This window comes from Alosa sapidissima, chromosome 7 (assembly GCF_018492685.1).
Source record: "Alosa sapidissima isolate fAloSap1 chromosome 7, fAloSap1.pri, whole genome shotgun sequence".
In the NCBI taxonomy this organism is placed as follows: domain Eukaryota; kingdom Metazoa; phylum Chordata; class Actinopteri; order Clupeiformes; family Clupeidae; genus Alosa; species Alosa sapidissima.
Window position 1 is genome coordinate 29,276,601 of NC_055963.1, and position 9,790 is coordinate 29,286,390.

Genomic DNA, 9,790 nt, shown 5'->3' on the forward strand with positions numbered 1-9,790 from the left:
TGATGCTTGTTTGCGTGTGTGCCCCCCTCTCTCTCTCTCTGTCTGTGTGTGTGTGTGTGTGTGTGTGTGTGTCTTGAGTAGCCATAGGCAACGGGCTCAGCATGAACAGCATGTGATTACTCCTTTTCATCAGGCAGACATTTTAACTAACAGAAAATTTCCACATATGGCCCTCTAAAATCTTCTTCTTTGGAGGTCATAGATAATGACTTTATTCATGCACTCCACAAACAAATATGTATGCATGTATGCGTGTGTGTGTGTGTGTGTGTGTGTGTGTGTGTGTGTGTGTGTGTGTGTGTGTGTGTGTGTGTGTGTGTGTGTGTGTGTGTGTGTGTGTGTGTGTGTGTGTGTGTGTGTGTGTGTGTTAGTTGTGTAAAACACCAACGGGTCTAAAACAGCCAAACAAAGTTCAGAGAACCCATGACCCTTGAGTGTGTGGGGAAGGAGAGGGAAAATGAAAATGTGTCTACTTTATCTGGCCTTCCGCGCCTGCTGAATAATAGAGAATGAATGCCAGTGCAGCTCACCGAAGACCGTGCCTGGATTACAAAGGCCTGTGTGCACTGTTGCTGCTTGCTGATACAGCTTCTTACTCATTCACTGGCCAGACCACAGAGGGGGAGGGAGGGAGTGAATGAAGGAGAGGAAAGGAGGAGGGAGGGAGGGAGGGAAGGAAAAGATGTATGGGTATCAGCAAGAACACAGATGCATGGATAGATTGAGTGGATGGATAGATGAGGACTGAGGAGAGAAAGAGAGAAGGGAGGAGACTTGCACTGCCATCTCTCAGTTCTTAGGTAACAAGCACAGCCTTGAGGGCTGAAGTCCTGAAGTCTAATGAACACACAACTTGGTCGTGGGAGAAAAAAAAACACCCACCCACCTTCATTCTGTGTGCTTAAGCTGCTTACACAGAGGACAGTGGACTTAGGAAAGAGTGAGTGGGCCGTAAGCCGCAATTTGGGTGCCAGAGGCTTGTTTTTAAAAGCTACATTTGATCTTTACTACATCTACTGTAGGTGACCATACTCCCTTCAAGGTTTACCAAGCCACACACTGCAATAGAACATGTAATCAATCAGATAATGCACAATCGGATTAATCTATCAGAGTCTGTCATCATTCTGCAAATGGACAAAAATCAAACAAGATCAATCGGGATAAAATGGGGAAACGATAATGCAAGACCTGCAAGTTTGAGCTGTAAAGATTTTATTTACTATCAAGTCTGAAACATCCAGGCAGTCGGCTTCTCCTTTGAGGGCCAGTCTTGTACTCTGGCAACGGGGGACACTAAAAGCGCTGAGATTTATTCGGTGTTGTGCCATCTCACTGGAGACGGGCTGGACGCTGGCCTGGCTTGCTGCTCTTATTAATTCAGGTAATAGATTTCACTTCGGCCGGGGGCGCAGCCAAGGCAAATTCCGCTGGGTCCTTTGAAGTCATTTCTGATGTGTCTATGTCTGTGAGGAGCGGAGCTAAGGCAGTGCCAAAAAGCAGAGCCGATACTAATCAAACACTGGATGGATGCACTTCTTCTGGGCCCATCTGCAGCCCTCTCCACACACCCCCATCCAGCAGTCCTCTGAGGGCCGAAGCTCCCTATAACACCCCCCCCCCCCCCCCAATCTAATCTCATTTAGCCTCCACTGGCGTGTGTGCCTTAAACACCACTGCCCCTGCAGCGAAAGGGAAGAAGAAACAGAGAGTGAGTGAGAGGGGAGGAGGGGGAGAGCAAGAGAGAGAAGAGGGGGAAAAAAATCCCATAATTCCTGGCCATGAGGCAGTGATGCTGCCTCACGCTCTTGTGCACGTGACAGCGCCTGTGCTCGGCACTTCGGTGCAGCATCTCCCCCCTCCCCCTTCATGCCTCGTCTTCAACACAGGTCTGAGAACAGCCAGTGCAGCCGCAATCAAGAGCACGGCTGAAGGCCGATGGCTGATAATGAGCACAGAGTCATGTGTATTTAAAACAGCCAGAGAGGACTGACTAATAGATATTATTTTGCTGAGCATCAGCATTAATCAACAGGGGGAAAAAACACCTTACAAAACACCTTAAGATGCAGAATTTCTTGCAGTTACATTTCAGAGTGTGGGATAGTATCCATGCCTGAGCTATGATAGTGTGACTATTTTTATAATTTTATGATCATGCATTTTATGGTCACAATGTGTGTCAATTCTTTCAGATGGAACGTATTAGGAGGCGTCTCAAAATAACTCCTGCCATTTTACTTGTGCCTCATTCATAACTACAGTTGTAAACCCTCCTGAGCTGGCTGCAGTCAAGACAACATACAAGGCAAGAACGAGAGAGAGAAAAAAGAAAGTAAGTGAGGGTGAGGCAGAGAGGGGCTGTAACTGTTCACTCACACGCAGATTTAGGCATCTTAATACGCTCGTCAAATAATATTTGGAAGAGACTTCCAGGCTAATTTAGGCTTAGCTTGGACACAGCACAGAGAAAAACTTTGTCACCCATTCATCTAATGAATGTTGTTCTCCTCATAAGGATTTCAGCATTTCAGCAATTAAATAATCCAACTAAATTTTCAGGACAGGGCATTCCAGTTGGCATGAGAACCAGACTGAGAAAATAGAAAATATAAAGAAAACCATTTACATTGCTTTTAGTATTTATTTAGATTTAGATTAACGACAGCCCTGCTACGTATCCAACTATAAAACCAAACAATGGCCGTGTTAAAGAGTTCAAGCATCTAATTCGCATAGCACTGTGTTGGATTTAGGGCTGCTGACCCCGGCTAGACCCAGCCTGAGTTACGACCGTGAGGACCAGGGGTTGGACAGATGGGGCTACACACGCGAGTGTGAAACCACACCGTGAAAGGAGAAATGCAAAGGCAATGTCACAGCAGCCATTACCCTGATGGAGCAAACCAAGCCCACACAGAGGTGCGTAATAATAAACTACAATGACCACAGCCATGAGCATGAGAGAAGGTACACAGCTGCTGGGTCTGGACTTAGAGCAGCGTAAAGGCAATCTAGGGCACCTCTATATGCAGTGCATACACTGCATTCTCGCTTATGTAACAGTCCTGTCGTGGTGGATGGAGACAAACAGAATATCTGCATCTGTGACAGAAGTGTTGGTGCATAGAAATATGGGATGTTGCTTATTCAATGGCAATTACAGGGGATCTAGGCAAAGACTTTAGCACAAATAAACAGGAAATGTCACTATTGATCTTGAAAAAGGAGCCATTGCAACATGCTGAAATACTTGTGCTTAGCTAGCTCTCCTAAAATGGTCTTGAGAGACATTGGAGGTCAAAAGGTCAGTGGCACTGATACAGGTGACGGGCTATAACAACGATTTATAACACTCTTACCCAACGTTTGTGAAATAAATCAATTATAGCCCTTAAATAGCAACAATTCACACTCTTTATTGACGTATGGACAGATAGACGTGCCTCTAAGTATAGACACATTCTTTCTCCGTCAAGCAGATCTCTGGTTGGTCATTACAATTCAGGATCAAGCCAGCCACCACTATTTCCATCCCCATTTGCCCTGTAGATGGGACAGCTCAGCAAGTCTGGGTCAGGCCCCAACTGTGTGCTCCACTGTCTGCCAATACATCCTGCTAACCTGAATACGGGCTTCGCTCTGGACTAGGTCTGGAATGCTCTTATGTAGTGGCTGCAGGCGGTGGGGACAGTGACGGTGGACGAGGTGGCGGAGGAATGCAACACCTTGAGTGTGGGCGGCTCTGCTCGAGCACCTGGGAGGCTCGTGGGGGATTAAGCGCCTGGAGCCGACCTCAGCCGAGCTCGGGGATTACGCTGCCTAATCAGGTCAATCGGCCCGCGAGCACACGCGTTCACTGACAGCTCAATATAAAGACATAACCTTCCATTGGACTGCATTCATATTCCTTCTCCTCACCACATAACCTTCTCTGTCTACCTCTCTCAATCACTCCATCTCTTGAGATGTGACAATCACTCCATCTCTTGAGATGTGACAATCACTCCATCTCTTGAGATGTGACTTTCTCTCAGTCCATATTCCAGCCCATCACCAAATTCCTTCCATTGCTATTTCTCTCCCTAGGGCATCTCTCTCTTTCCCTCACCTTTTCTCTCTCTCACTTTCCCTCACTCTCTTTCTCTCTCTCTCTAGCGTGTAACACAACTCCTCTTGAGCCTGCTGGGCGTCTGCACTCACCAACTCATGCTCCATTCATCCCAGTTCTGACAACTGGCTGTCCATCAGTGGCAGAGCCATTCTTTTGCTGACATCCCCCACCCCTCTCTCTCTCAGGTAGTCCTCGTTCCCAGCAGACAAGCTGTCAGATCACCTTGTACCTCCATTTGCCAAAGATGGAGAAAGTCTCCACTCAATAGAAAATGGTGGCTTTTGCTGTGTTGTCAGAATGAAGCATTCTGACCCTCTTAAAAAGGTCATAAGCCCAGACATCCCTAATGCAATTATGTTTTGAAATCAGACCCTCAGACTTAATCAAATAATCACTTCACCACAACTATGCCCACTACCATCCCCCATTCAGGCTCACACACCCATATTGTTTGGCAAAGGGTAAAGGAGGAGGAGGAGAAGGAGAAGAGAGAGAGAGAGAGAGAGAGAGGATGGTCCTCACACATTTCCTGCAGGGATTAAAACAGTTGCCATGATCCAGCCACTGACCAGCAGGCTGCCATTCTGTCCACTCACTATCACACAAGAAATCCAATAGCATGACAGTAAAGGACTAAAAGGCATCGCAGTAGTTCAGAAAGAAACACACAGGCACACACAGACACACACAGGCACACACAGGCACACACAGGCACACACAGGCACACACACACACAAGAGCTAGTCAACATCAGTCTTTCTTTAGAAAAAATATTCCACGTCCATTTGAAGTAAGCTTCAATCTTTAGCAATTTATTTTTAATTTAGCAAACCCTCCAAAGTGCAATCCATAAACCTGTGCTTCTCTTTTATACTCAAAAATTTGCCCGCAAACTTGGCCTACTAATCGAAACTTTCTAAGGATGTGTGAAGCACCTTAAACCACAAGTGAGGCTGAGGTATTTCCTGCTTCTCACCAAACATGCCTTTGGCGGGTATTTCCTGCTTTAAGCGAAGCAAGCCTTTAGCAAGGCCTCGAAACACACATCAATACCACCACCACGACTAAGGCACCAGGTCAATAGCACCCAAGGTCGCAAGGATGTGCAGTTTGCTTTGTCCATTTCAGGGAGACTTTCCCCCAAGGGTCATCACATTTAGGAATGGACCGAAGAAATACACTTGTGTCAAAGTTCATCTTGTTTTGAAAGGGGTTCTATGATTTCAGAGGATTAAGCCAGCTCGCCCAAACCAATGCAACAGGACAAAACACCATTGTAACACTGTAACACTGCCGGGACAAAACAGCCTAGTAACACTGCTAGGCTCAGGCATCCTCTGGTAGAATGTGCTTATAGTCAGTGATATGAACCAACCTCTGCAAGGACACACAACCTCGAATGTGAGCATGCAGCACGGTCACATGACCTGGAACTCGTCCTCGTTCCATCCAGACCTCTACCCTGACACACACAACCATTTATGTTCACAACAGTCTCTCTCTCACACACACGCACACTCGCGCACACTCACACACACAGTCACTCACACACACACACGCTCACACACACACACAAACCACTGCTGGGTGTACCTTCCGCATTAGTGTCCTGATGAGGAAAGGTATGGGCCCAGGGCCAACTCTCCTCTACTCTGGGGCCTGCGTGCACCGTAAGCGAAGAGCTAGAAAGGACTGCAGCCTCTCCTCGCAGGCTCTCACCGCCCTGCTTCAAACCCTGCATGCATACCTCTGCATCAGACACCTCTACTGCAGGCCAGCCTGTCTGCTGGGACACAGAGAGGTTCCACCAGCTACCAGACACTTTCAATGCAAGGAACATTTTACAAGGAAACACGTGTGCATTGTAGTATGCTTTGCTGAAGTTTTATAAGGAACCAAAATCGGCTGGAACTCAACATCCACATTGATACAATGAGGTTTAATTTGGCACAGATTATTGAACCTTGTAATGAGAGGAAATGCTTGAGCATGACTATCTCTTGTGGATCTTGTGATTAAAATATGACTTTTCCTGTAAGTTATACAGTCTACGGTCTTAGTTGCAAAAGAAATCTCTTTGAAAATATATATTTTTAAACCATAAACAGACTGCAGAAATCTGCATTATATGGCACTTGCCAGTACAGATTCTAGCTGATGATTCATACTGGGTGGGCACGATGATTCACTAACTTCAAACGCACGTCATATGGCTGCGTATGTCCACCCTGGCTCATCAAACTACATGTGTTTTTCCACCTAGGTCAGCAAAGACTCCCATCCTCAGCCAACAACATGAGGCACACACAAATATAAAGTCTGTGCTTAGATAGATAGAAGATAGATAGATAGATAGATAGATACAAGCTTAACACAACTATACTGATTCTGATGTGGACGTCTAATAATAGAATAAATGGATCACAAGACTTTATATCAACAGGAGTACTTCCACCTCCCAAAATTCTCATCTATTGACTAAATGATTCAGGATACAAAGGTTCAGGATATAAATATAACATGACCTCATGACCACCCAGAAGCAAACATAGCAACTTTATTGGCTGATCTCAATGTGGGCACAGGGCAGATGGTGTCTTAGACATCAACAATGACATACCCTTGACAGCAACTATGTCTGAATTGTGATTCAAGAGTTTCTCAGCACACACACACACACACACACACACACACACACACACACACACACACACACACACACACACACACACACACACACACACACACACACACACACACACACACACACACACAGGGTGGAAGGTTGCCAGCCAGGGGAGGTGAGAGAGTGGCTTCAAAATGGACCAGCTCAGCATTCCTGACACACAGAGGTCCTCCGGCACCAAATCCTTTCCTTCCACCTCCTCTTTCCAAAGAGAGGAGGGAGGCTAATTCACAGGATCTTTTTCACAGCCTTTTAGCATCAAACTGGAGATATTCTCCTTTTTCTCCCCAATTTACAGCTCTTCTGATTAATTCTGGTTTTCTTAGGCTTGCTTGTCTTACTTTGGGCTGTGCAATGTTTTGAATCCATGCAGTTCAAACTACTCGCAAAAGAGAAAGAACAAAGCCCATTTAAACATTTGTGTTTGGATAATAGAGAGGGCACTTACTGGTGGTCTTGCCTTGCATCTGAATGATGCATTGGGATTCTTTGCTGGTCTCCCTCGAATTGAAGGGGCGCACTCTCACCGCAACTTTCACCGAGGCCCCAGACATGGTTGCGACTGTGGGGTTTTCACACCCGGGTTATTCCGCTTTTCCTAGGAAAAAAAATTGAAGACCTTAAGATTTTCTCACAATCGACAAAATCATTAAATGAGCCAGTTATGACACAATTACACAGTTATACACATAATAAGGTTCAGTCTATAGCAGTAAGTGCCATAACAGTAAAATGTCACCAAGGGCCTGCAGCAAATAATCCCCCCCCCCACATTCAACAATCTTGCTTGACTGCAATCCTTCACTAGAGCATTGAAGCGCCGAACAACTGCATTATTGGGGTTTCTGAATTGTGTTTAAATCAGCGTTTATTATAGTTGAAAGTTACTGTAGGTCTATGCATAAAAGTCAACACAAAGGCCCGATAAACAATGAATGATGGCACATAGTGAATGCAGGTAGCCCCATGTGTCATGAAACTGTCATGTCAGGGACAACAAGACCAAAGGAATGCGAGAACACACTGAGCATAAACTGCTATCAATGAGAACCAGTACGGCTATTTAGCAGGATTGCACACACTTCATTTGATCTGTATGTAACATTACAACGGTCTGGGATCTGTGGGTTGCTCTCACTCGTTTCCATTCCCGAACTGTATTTCTCTGGCTCGACTCGTAAACATGGCTGCCGCTAACCTGCGGCAGGCAGGGATGGGCCATATCTGGACATTCCATTTAAGCACTGCCCGGCACAGGCTATACAGACTATAGCTTGTAGATATTTGACAAGATGATCATCCATATATGTAAACACGAATATTTTCGTGCAAGACGCAAATTCATCACCTAACTGACCTCAACTGGCGGCTGTCTTTTGGGATATAAATCTCGAGTTTGCATTGCTCAAACGCTCCTACTGCTGTAAGCCCCAATCTCTTTACATTTGCAACAATAATGTTAGCAAAACCCTCATGATAACCTTCTTGAAAAGAGATGTTGTGATCCTGTGCCCTTGTAGACATTCCCTTCCTAAAGCATAGCTACGCCCATGAAATTCAATCCGACTACTTTGGGCAGGAGAAGAAACGGCTAGGCTAACCAGACAATAACACTCAGATTTGCCATTGCAAGAAGAACTAAAGCATCTTTTAATATGAACTAATCTGCCAGTGGAATTACAGTCCAGATTGTAGGCCTGTGTTTAACAGTTGCCTGTAACATACGTATCCTACAGATGTTGAGAAGAAATCTGTAGGATCCTATGTCGCCTTGCGGTAGGCTAGCCAACATAGAAGCCTATGGCTACAGTGTTGCAACTTCATGCGCCGGTGATTTTCAAACAAATGTTGATACCTATAAGTCATCTATGGCTGCAAATCCACACAACAGCTTTAACGATTAAACATGGGAATGCAATTGAGGTTAAGATTTCATCTGATTACAGTATTTCCATCATATTTTTAGCCCCACAAAACTCTTCAACGCCCTTAATAGCATAACAACTTGACGGGGCACCATTTACATGAAACGTCACATAACATTGCACAGGAATAATACGAGGAAAAACAAAACAATTCTAGCTAACCTAGCTTACATCCCGTGGAGACAAATATGGTTCCTAAGCATTTGACCCAAAACACCTCCCTGCCATCTTGCAAACAATGCTGCAATACAAAATATAGCTATAACCTTAATAATGCATCTTTGACAAAGTGTTTCTGTCTAAATTCATTAGAGGGGTAAGTAAATAGGCCTAGAGATTACTCACCTTAGACGATCTACGAGAAAAGACTAGAACACCATAGAAAACCAGCAGGATTTGGAGGCTGAATGACGTCTAGATCAATAATCAGAGTATAGGGACATAAAAAGATTGTACAGTTCCGTTTTTGTCACATACACCCATTATAGCAATGCTTCATTCTCCACCATACGGGCTTCCACTGCATTCGGTGCTTTCGGCCGAAGGTTATTTTTCCTTGCGAGATGAGCGGTGCTGGTGGATCGGTTCACTAGCTAGCTATGGAGATGGTTGAATGCCTTGATTTACTGAAAAGATTACGTCAACTCTCGCTTCGCCGTGTTGACTGTCAGCTGGGTAAACCAATTGTATCGGGTTTGTCCTTGTGCGTTGTATTCATCATCCAATGACTATCTTCAAAGTACATGAAGGGTTGATACTTTCGTCGTGACGCAATACTGCAGGATTTCTTACGGCCCTCGCACCATTATTACTAGATCGTCTGTCTGTGGTATGAAAATACGCCACCTGGCAGAATCTTGAGGAAAGTGTAGGCTAACCGGAGTTCTTTGGTGTTTTCAAAAACCTTACACTTTATGTTAAAACTTATGAGATGTTCTTTATCTGATAACCCATATCAGAAATGTAAAATATTTGCCTAGTGATAGCCTACCCTTAAACTCCAGATGAAAATGTAGCCCAAGTATGTAGACTAGACTAGGCCTAAGCATCTACCAATAGACAATT

The 9,790-nt window shown here is 44.9% G+C and overlaps 1 protein-coding gene across 11 annotated transcripts in view; it reads right to left on the bottom strand.

Annotated features, from left to right (window-relative positions):
• kif1b (kinesin family member 1B) overlaps positions 1-9,377 on the bottom strand; it is a 68,597-nt gene extending 59,220 nt beyond the window's left edge. For 6 of the 11 annotated variants that reach the window (XM_042097024.1, XM_042097025.1, XM_042097026.1 and 3 more), the window contains exons 1-2: positions 9,071-9,357; positions 7,249-7,398 (exon numbers count right to left, since the gene is read on the bottom strand). In XM_042097024.1, the coding sequence (XP_041952958.1) occupies positions 7,249-7,354 (106 nt within the window). In that variant the 5' untranslated portion in view covers positions 7,355-7,398; positions 9,071-9,357. Of the gene's footprint in view, positions 1-7,248; positions 7,399-9,070 lie in introns of all 11 variants that reach the window. The other 5 variants (XM_042097030.1, XM_042097029.1, XM_042097031.1 and 2 more) reach the window with 4 other exon arrangements.
• Positions 9,378-9,790: the final 413 nt, after the last annotated feature.